Raw genomic sequence first — 14,976 nt, 5'->3', positions numbered from 1 at the left:
TAATTTGGGTTTTGTGCTAAATACATGAATCAACATTGAGGATTCATTCAAAGTTCTGAATCATCCGGTTAATGGCAGCCATAATGTATCTCGTAGTCGTCTCCTCACTCTGCACAGTGTATTCATCACTGCTAGACTCCATAGAGACACACGGGCGCCTACAAATATTGTGATAGCGACCCCACGTCGGGTAAGGAATTACGGTGCACTGCAGGTGCCAATGTAATCCCAATGAGAGGCATCGTGAAATATCATAATTTCAGTGGTTGACTACTGAGGCCGTAGCGATTTGTATTGTGTTCTAATAAAGTGTCCCATGAGTTTAATTTTGCCATTTTTAAAGTGGCATATCTGTCATCTTGATACACTACCTACAATATACTTTAATATACTTCATCAGTGAGTCAAAAGTGCTAGCATTGGAAATCTTAAGTTTAAGTGGTCGCATGGTACACATGTCATGGACGCATCCCTTGAGGTTTTCAATACCCAGATACGCTTGTCTCTCATGTATAATTAGGCTGTTTATTTTTGGGACATTGTGGCATATTGCTTCTTCCAAACGGAGTATTGCAGGCTATTTTTGGTTAATACTAACCTGGAGAAGTCAGCGCTCATAAACGCACAGCAGTAAAGACAGTGATGTCACTGAAAATCGACAGGTTTTCTGTCTGCCGTTTCCCCTCTTCTCTGTTAACATTATGGGTAATCCATTCAAGTGGCAAATTAAACGTGAAAACAAGAAGATATGTTGGCAGGGTCATGCCATATATTTGAAAACATATTTTAATTTAAATCAAGATAGTCTTCAGTTCGAGTAGGAATATTTTAATATTAGGCTAACCACAGTTGAATTGCAATGACTTTCTATGGGCTGGCTTGCAGTGCACCGTTCTCCCTTACCCGAAGCCGCTGTTTCAATTGTGGGCGTGAATGTGTAGGCGCCCGTGTGTGTCTATATTGGATTGTTCTCGTTAGCGCTAGCTTCCTTGTTAGTGTCTGCCGCATAGACAGTATAAAAGATGGACAAAGCGAAGCCATTGGTTTCTATGCAGCGCAAATGACACAATATGGGTCCTTGGCATGGGTGTCGCCATCATAGATTGTAAAGGCATCAGAGGATGCTATTGGCTGCCAACGGTCACGTGCAACCGCAGAGATACATGGGAGAATGTGGTCGGAGCCTCCCGAAATACAGCACACGAAGAAGAACACAGCCGGCTGGTATCAGTTTAGTTGCCACCCCCGCATACATAATCATTTATTTTAAAATAAATTGGACCACATTTCAACAAAACGAATATGATGGTGATTGAAAGGCAATTTTTAACTAGCGATAGGAACCATAAAGTATTCATGAAAATGTTAATTAAGGTTAGAACACAAAAGGGGAAAATGAATGGGATCCAATGGAGAACAATTCTTTTTGCGACCGGCCGGGGGGGGGGGGGGGGGGACAGCGCAACTAGCGGCCAATCATAGGAAGTTTTACTTCCGTATTGGAGTCATTTAAAATCGGCAGAACTATGCCCCTGGTCTGCCGACATGATACAGTATGTCTTGTGTCTCTTTTCAATTTCGACAGGTTAGGACTACTAACTTTTATTATAACTTCTAGAAATATTAACATTAACATTAAAACCTATTCTGAAATGGTACTGTCTTGAAGGAGATAGCGGAGCCTCACAAACGAACAACTGCATCTTGTGCCTCCTAGTGGTCTCCATCATCTGCAGTTGCGCTGCAGTGTATCTAGTGGTGCATCACACCAAATTCTGGGCCCTGGGTACAAGGATTCACTGCGTGAATAGTTAACATGAATGTTAACTATTGAAAAATAGCAGATATACAAGCTCACAGCGCCGCGCTGCAAGCTTGTAGATCTGCTATTTATTTTTATTTTATTTTTTTGAAAAAGTGTGCAAGAAACCCATGTTTCCATGTCAGTGATGCTCAAACCTTTTCATGTGAAGGACCCCCAAAATGATATGAATTTGGCCACGGACCCCCATCTCAAAATATTTAGTTCCAGGGACCCCCCCGGAAGCATAATTTGAGTTACAAATGTCCGCTTAAAAATACATATTCAAAGATTTGCACACATCTTCACGACTTTTCAAAAATAGCAGATCTACAAGCTCGCAGCGCAGCACTGCCGCGCTGTGAGCTTGTAGATCTGCTATTTTTCAATAGCTAAAGTTACTAGGGCCCCTCCACCTTGGGCCCTGGTAACTCAGTCCCACTTTCCTACCCCTTGTACGCACTTGGTGCACCTCTTTTCTTTTCCTGGTGTCATGACTGGCTCAAGTCATAACAAAAGATTGGGGAGAGGAGACATGGCAAAAGTGTAAAAAACTTAATCAGTAGTGTAAGTGTGGATGAGTGGAACATGGTGTGGTGCAGAGTATTGGATGGAAAGTAAGACTAAACATAACTAAACATAACAACAGGGCTGGTGGAGACAGGTCTGGCTTCTCTGGATCTCTCCTTCAGACTGGCATGGGCTGGCTTTTTATAGACTCCTGGAGGCACCGGGCCCAGGTGCTCTCCAATGAGCCATTAGACCAACAAGCCAATGAGGCCCCACCCGGCTCACCTATTAGAAGACAGTTAGGCAAGGCAGGCACCCCTCTAATGACTAAATGTGTGGGGCATCACACTGGCTTTGCCCTGGTTTGGCTCCCTCATTGTCAGTTTGCTTGACGCATGTCTTGGTACCTGAAGCTGTGCCCGGCCAGATTCATCCTTCTCTCTCTGACCTTGTCTGTAACCTGTGGCAGGGTCCCCATAGAGGTCCAGTTTCTGATGCTGTCCGACCATTTGACACAGAGTAGCTTTCTTGTGTAGCAATGGTTTTGTCCTCTGTGTAGTAGTGTAGGGTGATTACAGCTTTTACATGATGAGACAAATAATGTGTTAAGGAAGTTAAGTAAATAACGTGATGTACAGAATAATGACAGAGTTGCAAAAATGCTAAACTGAGACGGTGTTCAATTTCCAACTCTGTGAAAGCATGTTGGAAAATCAACAGATTAATGAGGATAGATTAACCCCAATGTAAGTTCCTTCGGCAACCAAAACATTTTATGTTTATTTTTATATTTTTCCTAGACTTTCTGCAACTCCCTGAAGGTAAAGACAAGGTTTCCCCTGAATGGAAGGAGAGGAGCCCCAGTCCGGTCCAGGAGGAACCAGAACCACCACAGATTAAAGAGGAACGTGAGGAGTTGCTTCAAACACCAGAGGAAGCTGATGGTTCAACTTTGACCCACGATGATGAACACACTGAGACTGAGCCTGTAGCAGGCACCTCAACTGAACACATGAAAACACAAGCTGATGTGGAGGACTGTGGAACATCACAACCAACTAGTGATGACCAGCTCCTCTCTTCACACTGTTCTGAATCTGATACTGACGACAGTGAAGACTGGGAGAAGACCAGCGAGGGTCATTCAGCATTAAACACACTGAAATCACACACAATGAAAAACTTAGTAGGACAAAGATTGTCTTTGAGCAACAAGTTAAACCAAGACCTGAAATCATCAAAACAGACAGACACCATGAGGCATCGCACAGGGAAGAACAAGTCTACTTGCACAGTTTGTGGTAAAAACCTACTTAAGAGTACTCTAAAATTTCACATGATGTCTCATACAGGGGAAACACTCTTTACTTGTGAGGTTTGTGGTAAAGGCTTTGTTCATATGTGTTCCATAAAAGCTCATATGAGGACTCATACAGGGGAGAAACCCTTCAATTGTGAGGTTTGTGGTAAACGCTTTGCTCAGAGGAGTCACCTAAATGATCACTTGCGGACTCATACGGGGGAAAAACCCTTTACTTGTACAATTTGTGGTAAAGGCTTTGTTCAAAGCAGTTATCTAAAAAGGCACGCGATGACTCATACAGGAGAAAAGCCCTTTACTTGCAAAGTTTGTGGTAAAAAAAGCATCGCGAAGAATGGTCTAAAATATCACATGACGACTCATACAGGGGAAAAACCCTTTACTTGTACAATTTGTGGTAAAGGCTTTACTCAAAGCAGTTCTCTAAAAAGACACGCGATGACTCATACAGGAGAAAAACGGACTCGTACAGGGGAAAAACAGGAAAAACGCTTAACTTGTGAGGTTTGTGGTAAAGGTTTTGTTCAGAAGAGTCACCTCAACGAGCACTTGAGGACTCATACAGGGGAAAGGCCCTTTACTTGTAAACATTGTGGTAAAGGCTTTGTTCAAAGCAACGCTCTAAAAGTACACATAAGGACTCATACAGGGGAAAAGCCCTTTACTTGTACAATTTGTGGTAAAGGCTTTGCTCGAAACATTAATCTAAAAGGACACATGGTGACTCATACAGGGGACAAGCCCTTAAGTTGTACAGTTTGTGGTAAAGGCTTTCCTCACATTTATAGGCTAAGCAGACACATGAGGACTCAACACAAGGGTGCTTTAGTTAGTTGCAAATAGTGGCAAATTCTTTCGTCAAAATAAATGAATGAGACAATGCAGGGGAGAACTTGTCAGATTTACAGTAAAAACACCTAAGTCATAGATCGTACAGGAATCACTTAATCTGGCAATACCAATATACCTCGATATAATAAACAATATGTTTATACTGTGTGTGTGTGTGTGTGTGTGTGTGTGTGTGTGTGTGTGTGTGTGTGTGTGTGTGTGTGTGTGTGTGTGTGTGTGTGTGTGTGTGTGTGTGGGTGCGCGCGTGCGTGCGTATAGATGGGTCATTCCAGAATTGTGGGTACATTTTGTATATCCAAGATAAACCAATTTGTTTTTCAAAAATGACAAATGTTGAATGAGGTTTTCATACAATTCTAATTAGACTGAACGTTCACTAATAATGATGCTTGATGTATATACAGTACAAGTCAAATGGATTGACTAAATGACTCCAACACACATACATCTTGAAATAAAAGTGATAAAATCAAGTCAAATGTGTTTGTGTTTACCATATCAACATTGTTTCAGCTCAATTATGTTACATGTGCTACAATTTAGCTGTTCCTTATATATAAAGTAAGCTGTGAGACAGACAGACAGACGGCTCTGATCTGACCGACTTCACACTGGATATTCCCAAGAAGATGGTTGAGGTCAGCTGTAGGGATGGGACGATACATTTCATATCATGATTATTGTGACCAAAGAATTCGAGGTTTTACGATATTATTATCGCGATAATCAAAATATCCCCAACATCCATTATCCTGGGGCGTAACATTGGCCAAAAGATAGCAGATCTACAAGCTCACAAGTTGCGTTTTGACGCGTTGTGAGCTTGTGGATTGGCTATTTTTTGGCAAAGAGAGAGTAAAAAAAAGAAAGACTGTATCAAGTATGTATATTATAAGTACGTTTTAACAATAGAGGGTTTAAATGGTACTGGATATGCTCCCCGAGACATCGTGCAACCTGGTTCAAGCACTGTATTATACTCAGGGGTGTCACAATGAGTTATTAGGGCCCAAGGTGGAGGGGGCCTTAATTATTTTATACTTTAGCTAATGAAAAATAGCAGATATACAAGCTCACAGCGCAGCACCGAGTGCCACGCTGCGAGCTTGTAGATCTGCTATTTTTGAAAAGTCGTGAAAATGTGTGCAAATCTTTGAATATATGTATTTTTTTAAGCGAACATTTGTAACTCAAATTTTGCTTCTGGGCGTCCCTGGAACTACCGGTAAATATTTTGAGATGGGGGGTCCATGGCCAAATCATGTTGGGGGTCCTTCACATGAAAAGGTTTGAGCACCACTGACAGAAACCCCACCCAGGGTGTGGGCGCTGATGACGTGGAGGAGAGAACACGCCCCCAGCGCCCACAGAATCCCCCGGCGGGAATCGAACCCAGGACCTTCAAGCTGTGAGGTGCTTGAAGGCGTGAGCAGGCTGTTTTTTTTAATAACTTTTTTCATTTATTAATCTTTTATTGTATTTAATAATTCTTATTTCCACAAATAAATTATAGAAATCAATGGAAAAATCGTATATATATATATATATATATATATATATATATATATATATATATGTGAACAGGGCACTTAGGCCCGGAAACAGGAAGCCAGACAACGCCACTCTGGGAATTTCACCCAGAGAATATCTTATAGAGTAGACAGATGACACAATATACATTGAATACCCAATCACAGGTTTAGTAAGGAATATGAGCAGAGACGTGCATTTCCAGTTAAAGAAGAACACTTATTTTATTTATAACTCGAAGCAGAATTAAATACCATGATAAGGCTTCAAATACGAGCAGTTCATGTGGTCAGATATAATCAATTACAAGATACTATTTAAAATGTACTACAAACTATCAATGTCACAAGAGTTAAAATTACAATACTGCCCTACAGTACCAGTAGCTGGGGTGCCAATGATATGCCATACACAGGAGGAAGGCAGGGAGTGAGGGGAAAGAGGTCAGAGTCACCGCCACCAAAAGCGCACACAAGCACACTGAATTCACTGCAAAGACACAAAAGTATGTTAGACACAATAAAATGGGAATAAGCATGCAGCAAACATTAGGCTCATCATGCACTAAAAGCCCCAATGCTGCCTACCACCCGTGACCAACCACCTGTTGTAGCTACAAGTATGGCCCACCAGTACTACTAGCACAGCCTGAGCCAAATAGGCTATACTTTATATTATTCTGCTACGAGCTGGTTCGCACAAAGCAATAAACAAAATAAACCTAAACAAAACCAAAATAAGATAACAAAACTAAAGGACAAAAACAGCAGGGGCACCGAGCTCCTCAGAGAGAGCCACACTATAGGCAATGAGAGGCCTTGCCGTCGTCACACCCGGTCCATGACAAAGGCCACGAGCCATCAGGGGCTAAACAGCAGCGCCACATGCAAAGCCGCATATGAGGCTTTGGCCTATTAACAGATGGGGGGAAACACCGCTTATCCCACGGAGGGATTCCCACTGTCATGCCTTCAATGAGTCTCTCTAGTACCCGACCCAATACACCACCAGGCAACCACAACAAGCCAGCTACTCTGATGGCTGGGTGTGTCTCCCTTTTATATAGCAGGTGTCTCAGCTGTGCTGAATTGGGCTCATTAGGGGCCGTCACATGACTCAAAAAACCCAACCCACTACATATATATATATGGGGAACCCATGGCAGGTGCTGAAATTAGGGGTGCCCACAACCTTTTGTGGAGAAAATAGAAATCGTTTCATTATGCTTTGGGTAGTATGCCAGCAGGCTCATGGACACCTGCTACACTTAATAATTTACAAACTAGAAAGATGCAAATTGGAAATTGCAAGTGTGGTTGCCTATTTGAGAAGGGTCTGACTGCAGTAAACCAGACTCCCCAGAAGGCAGGAGGAGTCTAGCCTGGTTAATAAACCAGACCGCACAACACTACCCTGTGGTGTGTGGTCTGGAGCCTCACAATTGAGAATCCATTTCTACCAGCCACCAGAAAGGGTTAGCCAATCAGGGCTGTAGGCTGTGTGGACAAAAAAAAACATCCCCCCCTCCCCCTCCCCTCTATGACAGGCATCAAACAGGTAGTAGTCTTTGACGTTTCATTGATTAGAGAGAACACTTACGAGGTCACAGGCATCAAACAGGTAGTTGTCTTTGATGCTTTCATTGATTAGAGACTAACGAGGTCTTGACACTTGTATGGCCCAATCAATTACCTTAGTGCACAACCCCTTTGAAGTTCAAAGGGAGCAATTAAGAGCTCACCAGGCTTTAGCCCGCCCCCCAGAAATGGAATCTCTCCCTGCAACCCCAGACTCTCTCCCCAAAACGAAGTGTGTAATAGAGGCTGGCACCGCCAGGCTAGGAGGAGTCTAGTTTACTAGGCTAGTGAAGCTTGACCAATCCTCAAGCTAGCGCCACTCCCCCATTTATCTCAATGGACTAACGTGATAATAGCCTCGCGTAGCCAGGCTTACTCATCTGCGAAGAGAAAAGCCTGGTGAAAATATGAGTCAGAGAACGTTCTAGGAGGTGGGGCTGAATTTTCCCGGAAGCTGTATTTTTTTCACAGCGCGGTGTTCCTGCAAACGTATTCCCCCCTGGAAAAAAACTGGTCCATGTCTCCTGCTCTGTCGGTTGCGCTCGCAATAAACAATATACAAACAAAAACATTGATTCAGGCGATGTTACACCTATTAAGAGCGAGTTAAGAGCTACAATCTTTGTGTTTGTTTCACCGGGGAATGCAAACAGACCCGCACCGCATGGCGTAACTTCCGTTAAACGCAGCACTTCCGCTAGAAATCTTGGAACCAACCGAAAGTCATAATGTGGCCAGGGTGACGTGATAATGGTGACGCCGAGAATGCTGCTTCCTGATTGGCTTAAAGTTTATACGGAAGAAGAAACAGGCCGGACTAGAACAATAGTCTGGTTGCCCAACGGACAGACCCTACTGTGCAAAACAGTCTCTATAGTGCAGTCCCGGTAATCCTTAAATTGACTTGTGGCCTGAGGGCCATGCTTGAGGGATATTATTACTTGCGCCAGCAGAGCGTGCAAGCACTGTGTCTGTATCCGTCTGTCTGTACAGTATATCCGGCTGACGTACGCCAATGAGGGAGCAGCATTATCGGTGATGTCAACACCAACAAGTGCTACCTGATATAGGCCTAAATAACAAGGCGCAAGTTGGCACCTCGACAGACTCCAGTCAAGTCCAGACTTCAGCAGGTAGGACATTCTTTACGTCCACCAAGTGTTCAATTTTGCTTATATCGTGCTGCCTGTGACTCGTCTATGCCCATATATGGAGATCTCTTTATCTGACCATGCCCCTTTTATGCCAACTTGAACCATTTTGAACTGTTAGGCAGTGCCAGGCCTGGAAAGAGCTTTTAAAATGGTCACGGCCTTGGCCGTGTTTCAGTGTTGTTGCCTGGGTCACGGTTCCACCTCTGTAAGCTTGTGATGTCACAGTGTGACATCATCAGTGACATCACCAGAGCCTTTGAGCTTTTTTAAAACTGCCCCCTCTTCAGTTCCCATCATAGGTTTGTCAACCATCTTTCCGGTGGTGGTATTTATGTAAACAAAATGAATCTACATTTCCCAGTGAGTCCTTGTTTTTAATGATCTGATTTCCTGTTACTTTGTCTTTGGATACTTCAGTAAGGGGTTTCCACTTCCATTGTCTGCTTTTGGATCCTTCCAACTACCCTTGTGTTATGTTGCATCATTGTTGACAATGAGGACGGTTCTGATGGTGGCGGAGAAGCCGTCTTTGGCTCACTCCATTGCCAAGATCCTCTCCAAAGGAACCTGTTCAAGTCGAAAAGGGCTCAACGGAGCATGCTCTGTGCACGACTACACCGGCACCTTCCATGGCCAGACGGTGCGCTTCAAGATGACTTCTGTTTGTGGGCACGTGATGAGCTTGGACTTCATTGGGAAGTACAATAACTGGGACAAGGTGGACCCAGCTGAGCTCTTCAGTAAAGCCCCCACAGAGAAGAAGGAAGCCAATCCCAAACTCAATATGGTTAAGTTCCTCCAGGTTGAAGCTAAAGGATGTGACTGTGTGGTTTTGTGGTTGGACTGTGACAAAGAGGGAGAGAACATCTGTTTTGAGGTCTTAGATGCCATCCAGCCAGTTATGAACAAGGTCTCTGGCAGCAAGCAAACCGTGTACCGTGCCAAGTTCAGCTCCATCACTGACACGGATATCTGGAATGCCATGAATCACCTGGGAGAGCCCAACCGCAACGAGGCTCTGTCGGTCGACGCCCGCCAGGAACTTGACTTGCGGATCGGCTGTGCATTCACTCGGTTCCAGACCAGGTATTTCCAGGGCAAATACGGTAATCTGGACTCTTCCTTAATCTCATTCGGACCCTGCCAGACCCCGACGCTTGGCTTCTGCGTGGAACGCCATGACAAGATCCAATCCTTCAAGCCAGAGACCTACTGGGTCCTGCAGGCAAAGGTGTTCAAGGGGAAGGAAAGCCTTCTTACACTGGACTGGGACAGGATGAGAATCTTCGACAGAGAAGTGGCTCAGATGTTTGTCAACCTGGCCAAGGCCTCCAGAGAGGCCCGGGTGGAGTCGGTGAGTAAGAAGGAGAAGGCCAAGCAGCGACCACAGGCCTTGAACACGGTGGAGATGCTGCGTGTGGCAAGCTCCGCCCTCGGCATGGGTCCTCAGCATACCATGCAGATAGCAGAACACCTGTACACCCAGGGCTACATCAGCTATCCCCGTACGGAGACCACCCACTACCCAGAAAACTTTGATCTGAAGGGGACCCTCCGACAACAGGCCACCAATCCCCTGTGGGGACAGGAGGCGAAGACTCTGCTCTCTGAGGGACTGAACCGGCCCAGGAAGGGCACAGATGCTGGGGATCATCCTCCCATCACCCCCATGAGAGCCGCTTCAGAGGGAGAGCTGGGAAGTGACGGCTGGCAGCTGTACGAGTACATCACGCGCCACTTCATTGCCACCGTTTGCCAGGACTGCAAGTACCTGCAGACAGTCATCGACTTCAGGATCGGGACTGAAGGCTTCTCCTGCACCGGCAAAACCCTCATATCCCCAGGGTTCGCGGCGGTGATGCCGCGGCAGGGGATTCCCCCGGAGGAGGCTTTGCCGGCATGCGAGCGCGGCAAGGTCTTCACCGTGGACGAGATCAAACTGGTGGAGAAGCAGACCAGCCCTCCCGATTACCTGACGGAGGCAGAGCTCATCACACTGATGGAGAAGCACGGCATTGGTACGGATGCCAGCATCGCTGTCCACATCAACAACATCTGCCAGAGGAACTATGTGACCGTGGAGGGCGGGCGCAAGCTCAAACCCACCAACCTGGGCATCGTACTGGTCCATGGCTACTACAAGACGGATGCGGATCTTGTGCTGCCTACCATCCGCAGTGCGGTGGAAAAACAGCTGAACCTCATAGCAATGGGCAAGGCCGACTACCAGCAGGTCCTCCAACACACGCTGGACATCTTCAAGAGGAAGTTCCACTACTTTGTGGACTCCGTCAGCAGCATGGACGAGCTCATGGAAGCGTCCTTTTCCCCGATCGCCGCCTCCGGCAAGCCCATGTCCCGCTGCGGTAAGTGCCGTCGCTTCATGAAGTACATCGAGGCCAAGCCCAGCCGGCTGCACTGCTCGCACTGTGACGAGACCTACAGCCTGCCGCAGAACGGAGCCATCAAGCTGTACAAGGAGCTGCGCTGTCCGCTGGACGACTTTGAACTGCTGCTGTGGACGTCTGGCGCCCGGGGAAAGAGCTACCCGTTCTGTCCTTACTGCTTCAACAACGCCCCCTTCCAGGACATGAAGAAAGGCATGGGGTGTAACGAGTGCACCCACCCGTCCTGTCAGCATTCCCTCAGCTCTCTGGGGATCGGTCAGTGCGTGGAGTGCCTCAGTGGAGTCATGGTGCTCGACACAACCTCGGGCCCCAAATGGAAGATGGCCTGTAATAAATGCAACGTGGTCGTGCACTTCTTTGAACAGGCGCACAGGGTAGAGGTGACGCGGGAGACCTGCGATTCCTGCGAGGCGTGCCTGGTGGCCGTGGACTTCAACAAGAACCGCAACCCGCTGCCGGGCAGCGAGACGCAGCACACGGGCTGCGTGTTCTGCGACCCGGTCTTCCAGGACCTGGTGGAGCTCAAGCACGCCACCATGAGGCACCCCATGCACCGGGGGGGAGGGGCCAGGCGGGGGGGCCACGGCAGGGGGCGAGGAGGACGCCGGGGCAACCCCAAAAAGCCAACGGACAAAATGGCCGCCCTGGCAGCTTACACTGGGTGAAAAGAGAGATTATCTGACATATACTGGTAGATTATATGACCAATGTTGTACCAGTATACTGGGCATATACCCACATTATTGGAAGTTTTCAGTTCAAGCGATTTTCAGGCATATTCCCCTGTAAACTGCAAATAATAGGTGATATTCTGTCCCCAGCTAGACAAAGGCACACAAAGGCACACCCTGCTGTGCCTTTGTCTAGCTGGGGGCAGAATATCAGGGGAATATGCCTGAAAATCTCTTGAACTGAAAACTTCCAATAATGTGGGTATATGCCCAGTATACTGGTACAAAATTGGTCATATAATCTACCAGTATATGTCAGATAATCTCTCTTTTCCCCCATTGTTACTTTCTCTAACTGACAAATCTGCTTTGATGTTCAACATGAGCATGCGTCTTCCAGGCTTAACCTACTTTATGTCAGCAATTCTCGACCTGTGGGACAGGGACCACTAGTGGGCCGTGAGGATATTATTATGCAAGTAATTGGCAAAACACTATGGTTTTAGCAATAATATAACATCTATCTTCTATCCATAAATTCCAGAAATGTTATCCGGTGTCCGTCTCTGTGGTTACGGGCCGTTTACATCCGTAGCCAATCATGGGATGTGTATAACCATAACCAATCAGAGAAGGGCAAAGGGGTGACATCATAATATCAGGGCATATAATATATATGGCTACATGTGGGTATTTATCCAGGTTAGAGATCGAAAGGATTAGGAGATGGGCAAGGATCCCCTAATTGAGTATTAATTATAATAATAAAATCACAAAACATAACTTTGTATGTTTCCTTTAAAACCTTAAAAATCAAACCTTGGTTTTGAAGTGAAGCAGTGCCTTTTTATTCTATGTGTTCTAGAGCTATGAAATCTGTGTTCTAGATCTATACATTCTGTGTTCTAGAGCTATACTTTCTATGTGCTTTAGTTCTATATTTTTATGAATTCTGAATGAATGAATGATTTTGTCTGGAGGGCCAAATTGGCATGTGAAGCTTGACCAATCCTCAATTGGTCAAGCATGCACGGGACATGTATGGGACAGACAAAATTGACTAATCAGATGGCCCACATGTACGGGACAGTACAAAGCCACACCTTGGAAGTGGCTTTCACCGCTTCAAAAATGAGTTTTCATTGTATTACATAGGGAACTTTAAGTGTACTGATCCAGGCTGGAACACAATCAATTGATTGATCATTAAAACTAGACCGCACTCTGTCGAGGTTGGGGAAATCTTGCTCTTTCAAACGACCGTCACTTCGACAAAGGAGCATCGGGAGGGTTAACGACTCACCCACTCACGGAGGTTAGGTTTAGGGTAAGGGTTAGAGTTGGGTGTCGAACAGATGACACGTAGTAACAGCGAAATGCTCCCGTCAAGGTTCTAACTTGCGCCTTGTATCAGGTCGCACTTGTAGGGTGCTGCTCCCTCAATGGCTAAAGGGCCTGCTCCCTCATTGGCTACTTGCTGCCAACGCTGCTCCCCCATTGGTTATTGTTCTGTTCCAACTTTATGGAGGAACGTTTAGCCAATGAAGAACCAGCATTCTCGGCGACTGTCACCTTTATGCAGCTTCCTCATTGGCTAAAAGTTACTCTATAAAGTCGGTTTAGAGCAGGGGTGTTCAAGAAGTGTCAGACCAGGTGCGTTAGATTCATGTTAATGTGTAGCCTATTTTCAAACATTTAACCGCTTAACCCTAACACTTAACACTTGACTTTGGCTATGTGTTTGGTTTGGTTTGGTGTTTTTACACCAAGTTTCTTCACCGGAAAAAGCAGAACTCAACGCGTTGTGAGCTGGTCAAAATGTGAACTACTTCAAACTGCAATATAGTTACTGATGAATCAGGATCTGCATATCACAATTATGATCAAGAAATTCAAAATAAGTGTGTTGGCAAAAGGGCCTTTCTGTGTGGAGTTTGCATGTTCTCCCCGTGTCTCCTAGGGTTGATACCCTCACAAAAACATGCAGTAATCCTGGTCTCTATAAAGCCTCCCCCTGGCCAGCCGGGGCGCCTGATGGAGGGGAATGGAACTGGTTGGAATAACGTGTTCCTTCCACGCGCTACGTCCAACCGGGGAAGCTCCCCCTGTCAGGTGATAAGAAGCGGCCTGCTCACTCCTCATGCATTGAAGGAAGCATGAGCTCAGTTCGGGGCCCTCCCCAGGTTGGCAGAGGGAGAGTAGAGCCCAGGATCACAGCTTAGGCAACAAAAATCGTGGGATAAAAATTTTAGGAAAAAAAAAAAGAAATTCAAAATAAATAAATTGTAAAAATCAACAATTAGGCTATGTGCACTCGGTGCCGAATTAAGCCTCCCCGGGCCCCCCTCGTGCAAAAGAGAAGAACGCCTAGATCTGCCTCGATCTTTCTTGATGCCAGTGGTGAGGGCACCTCATGGCACGCTTGCGTACAAGTAGGCCATACATGGCCTGCTTGTGCGCCAGACGCAAGTTGGCACCTCGACAGAGTGCATTTTAGTTGAGTCTGTTGCTGCCCACACAGAATACAAAACACTGATGCTGACCTTCAAAGCAACCAATGGTATGGCACCTCCATACTTCCAAAGCCTGCTCGACCCCTACAACCCCACGTGCTCAATCCAGATCAGCTAACACAGGGACCCTCTCTAAAAACCCCAGGACAAAAATCCACTCGTCCACGGTCCAGAGTCGTCCTAGACAATTCACCTTCCTGGCCCCCAAACTGTGGAATAAACTCCACAGACTCATTCCCTAGCTTATGCTAGGGAAGACTCACCTCTTCAGACTCCACCTTAGCCATTAATACTTATAGCACTCATCCCTCAATGACCATACAAGAAAGTCAGATAGATTTTTTTTAGATTTAATATAAAGTTTTTACTGAGTAAGTGCTTGGTCTACCATACGTTCTTTTTTCTTAGATTACTATTTCTATGCATTTGATGTATTGATGTTGATGTATTGATGTATGTCCTTGCTTGTTGTAAATCGCTCTGGATTAAGAGTGTCTGCTAAATGCCTAAATTGTAAATTGAGTCAAAGGTTTTAAATGAGGGAATATTGAATATGCATGCGTGGCGGAGAGAGTCGCAGCCCCAGCCTGAAGCCTCAAAAGTCTAGTATCTGCCCTCATTCCATAGGGATATCCCTTT

General features: G+C 45.7%; 1 protein-coding gene across 1 annotated transcript; it reads left to right on the top strand.

Annotated features, from left to right (window-relative positions):
- Positions 1 to 9,238: 9,238 nt before the first annotated feature.
- LOC308284773 (DNA topoisomerase 3-beta-1-like) lies at positions 9,239 to 11,818 on the top strand (the record flags this gene model as incomplete). Its single annotated transcript, XM_080725500.1, has 1 exon — positions 9,239 to 11,818. One exon carries the CDS (start codon positions 9,239 to 9,241, stop codon positions 11,816 to 11,818), a length of 2,580 nt encoding a protein of 859 aa, XP_080581626.1.
- Between the last annotated feature and the right edge of the window lie 3,158 nt (positions 11,819 to 14,976).

Source organism: Nannobrachium achirus (assembly GCF_963921795.1).
Source record: "Nannobrachium achirus genome assembly, chromosome: 5".
Taxonomy (NCBI): Eukaryota; Metazoa; Chordata; class Actinopteri; order Myctophiformes; family Myctophidae; genus Nannobrachium; species Nannobrachium achirus.
Note: the sequence above shows the minus strand (reverse complement) of the source record. Positions and strands in the feature narration are given on the sequence as shown.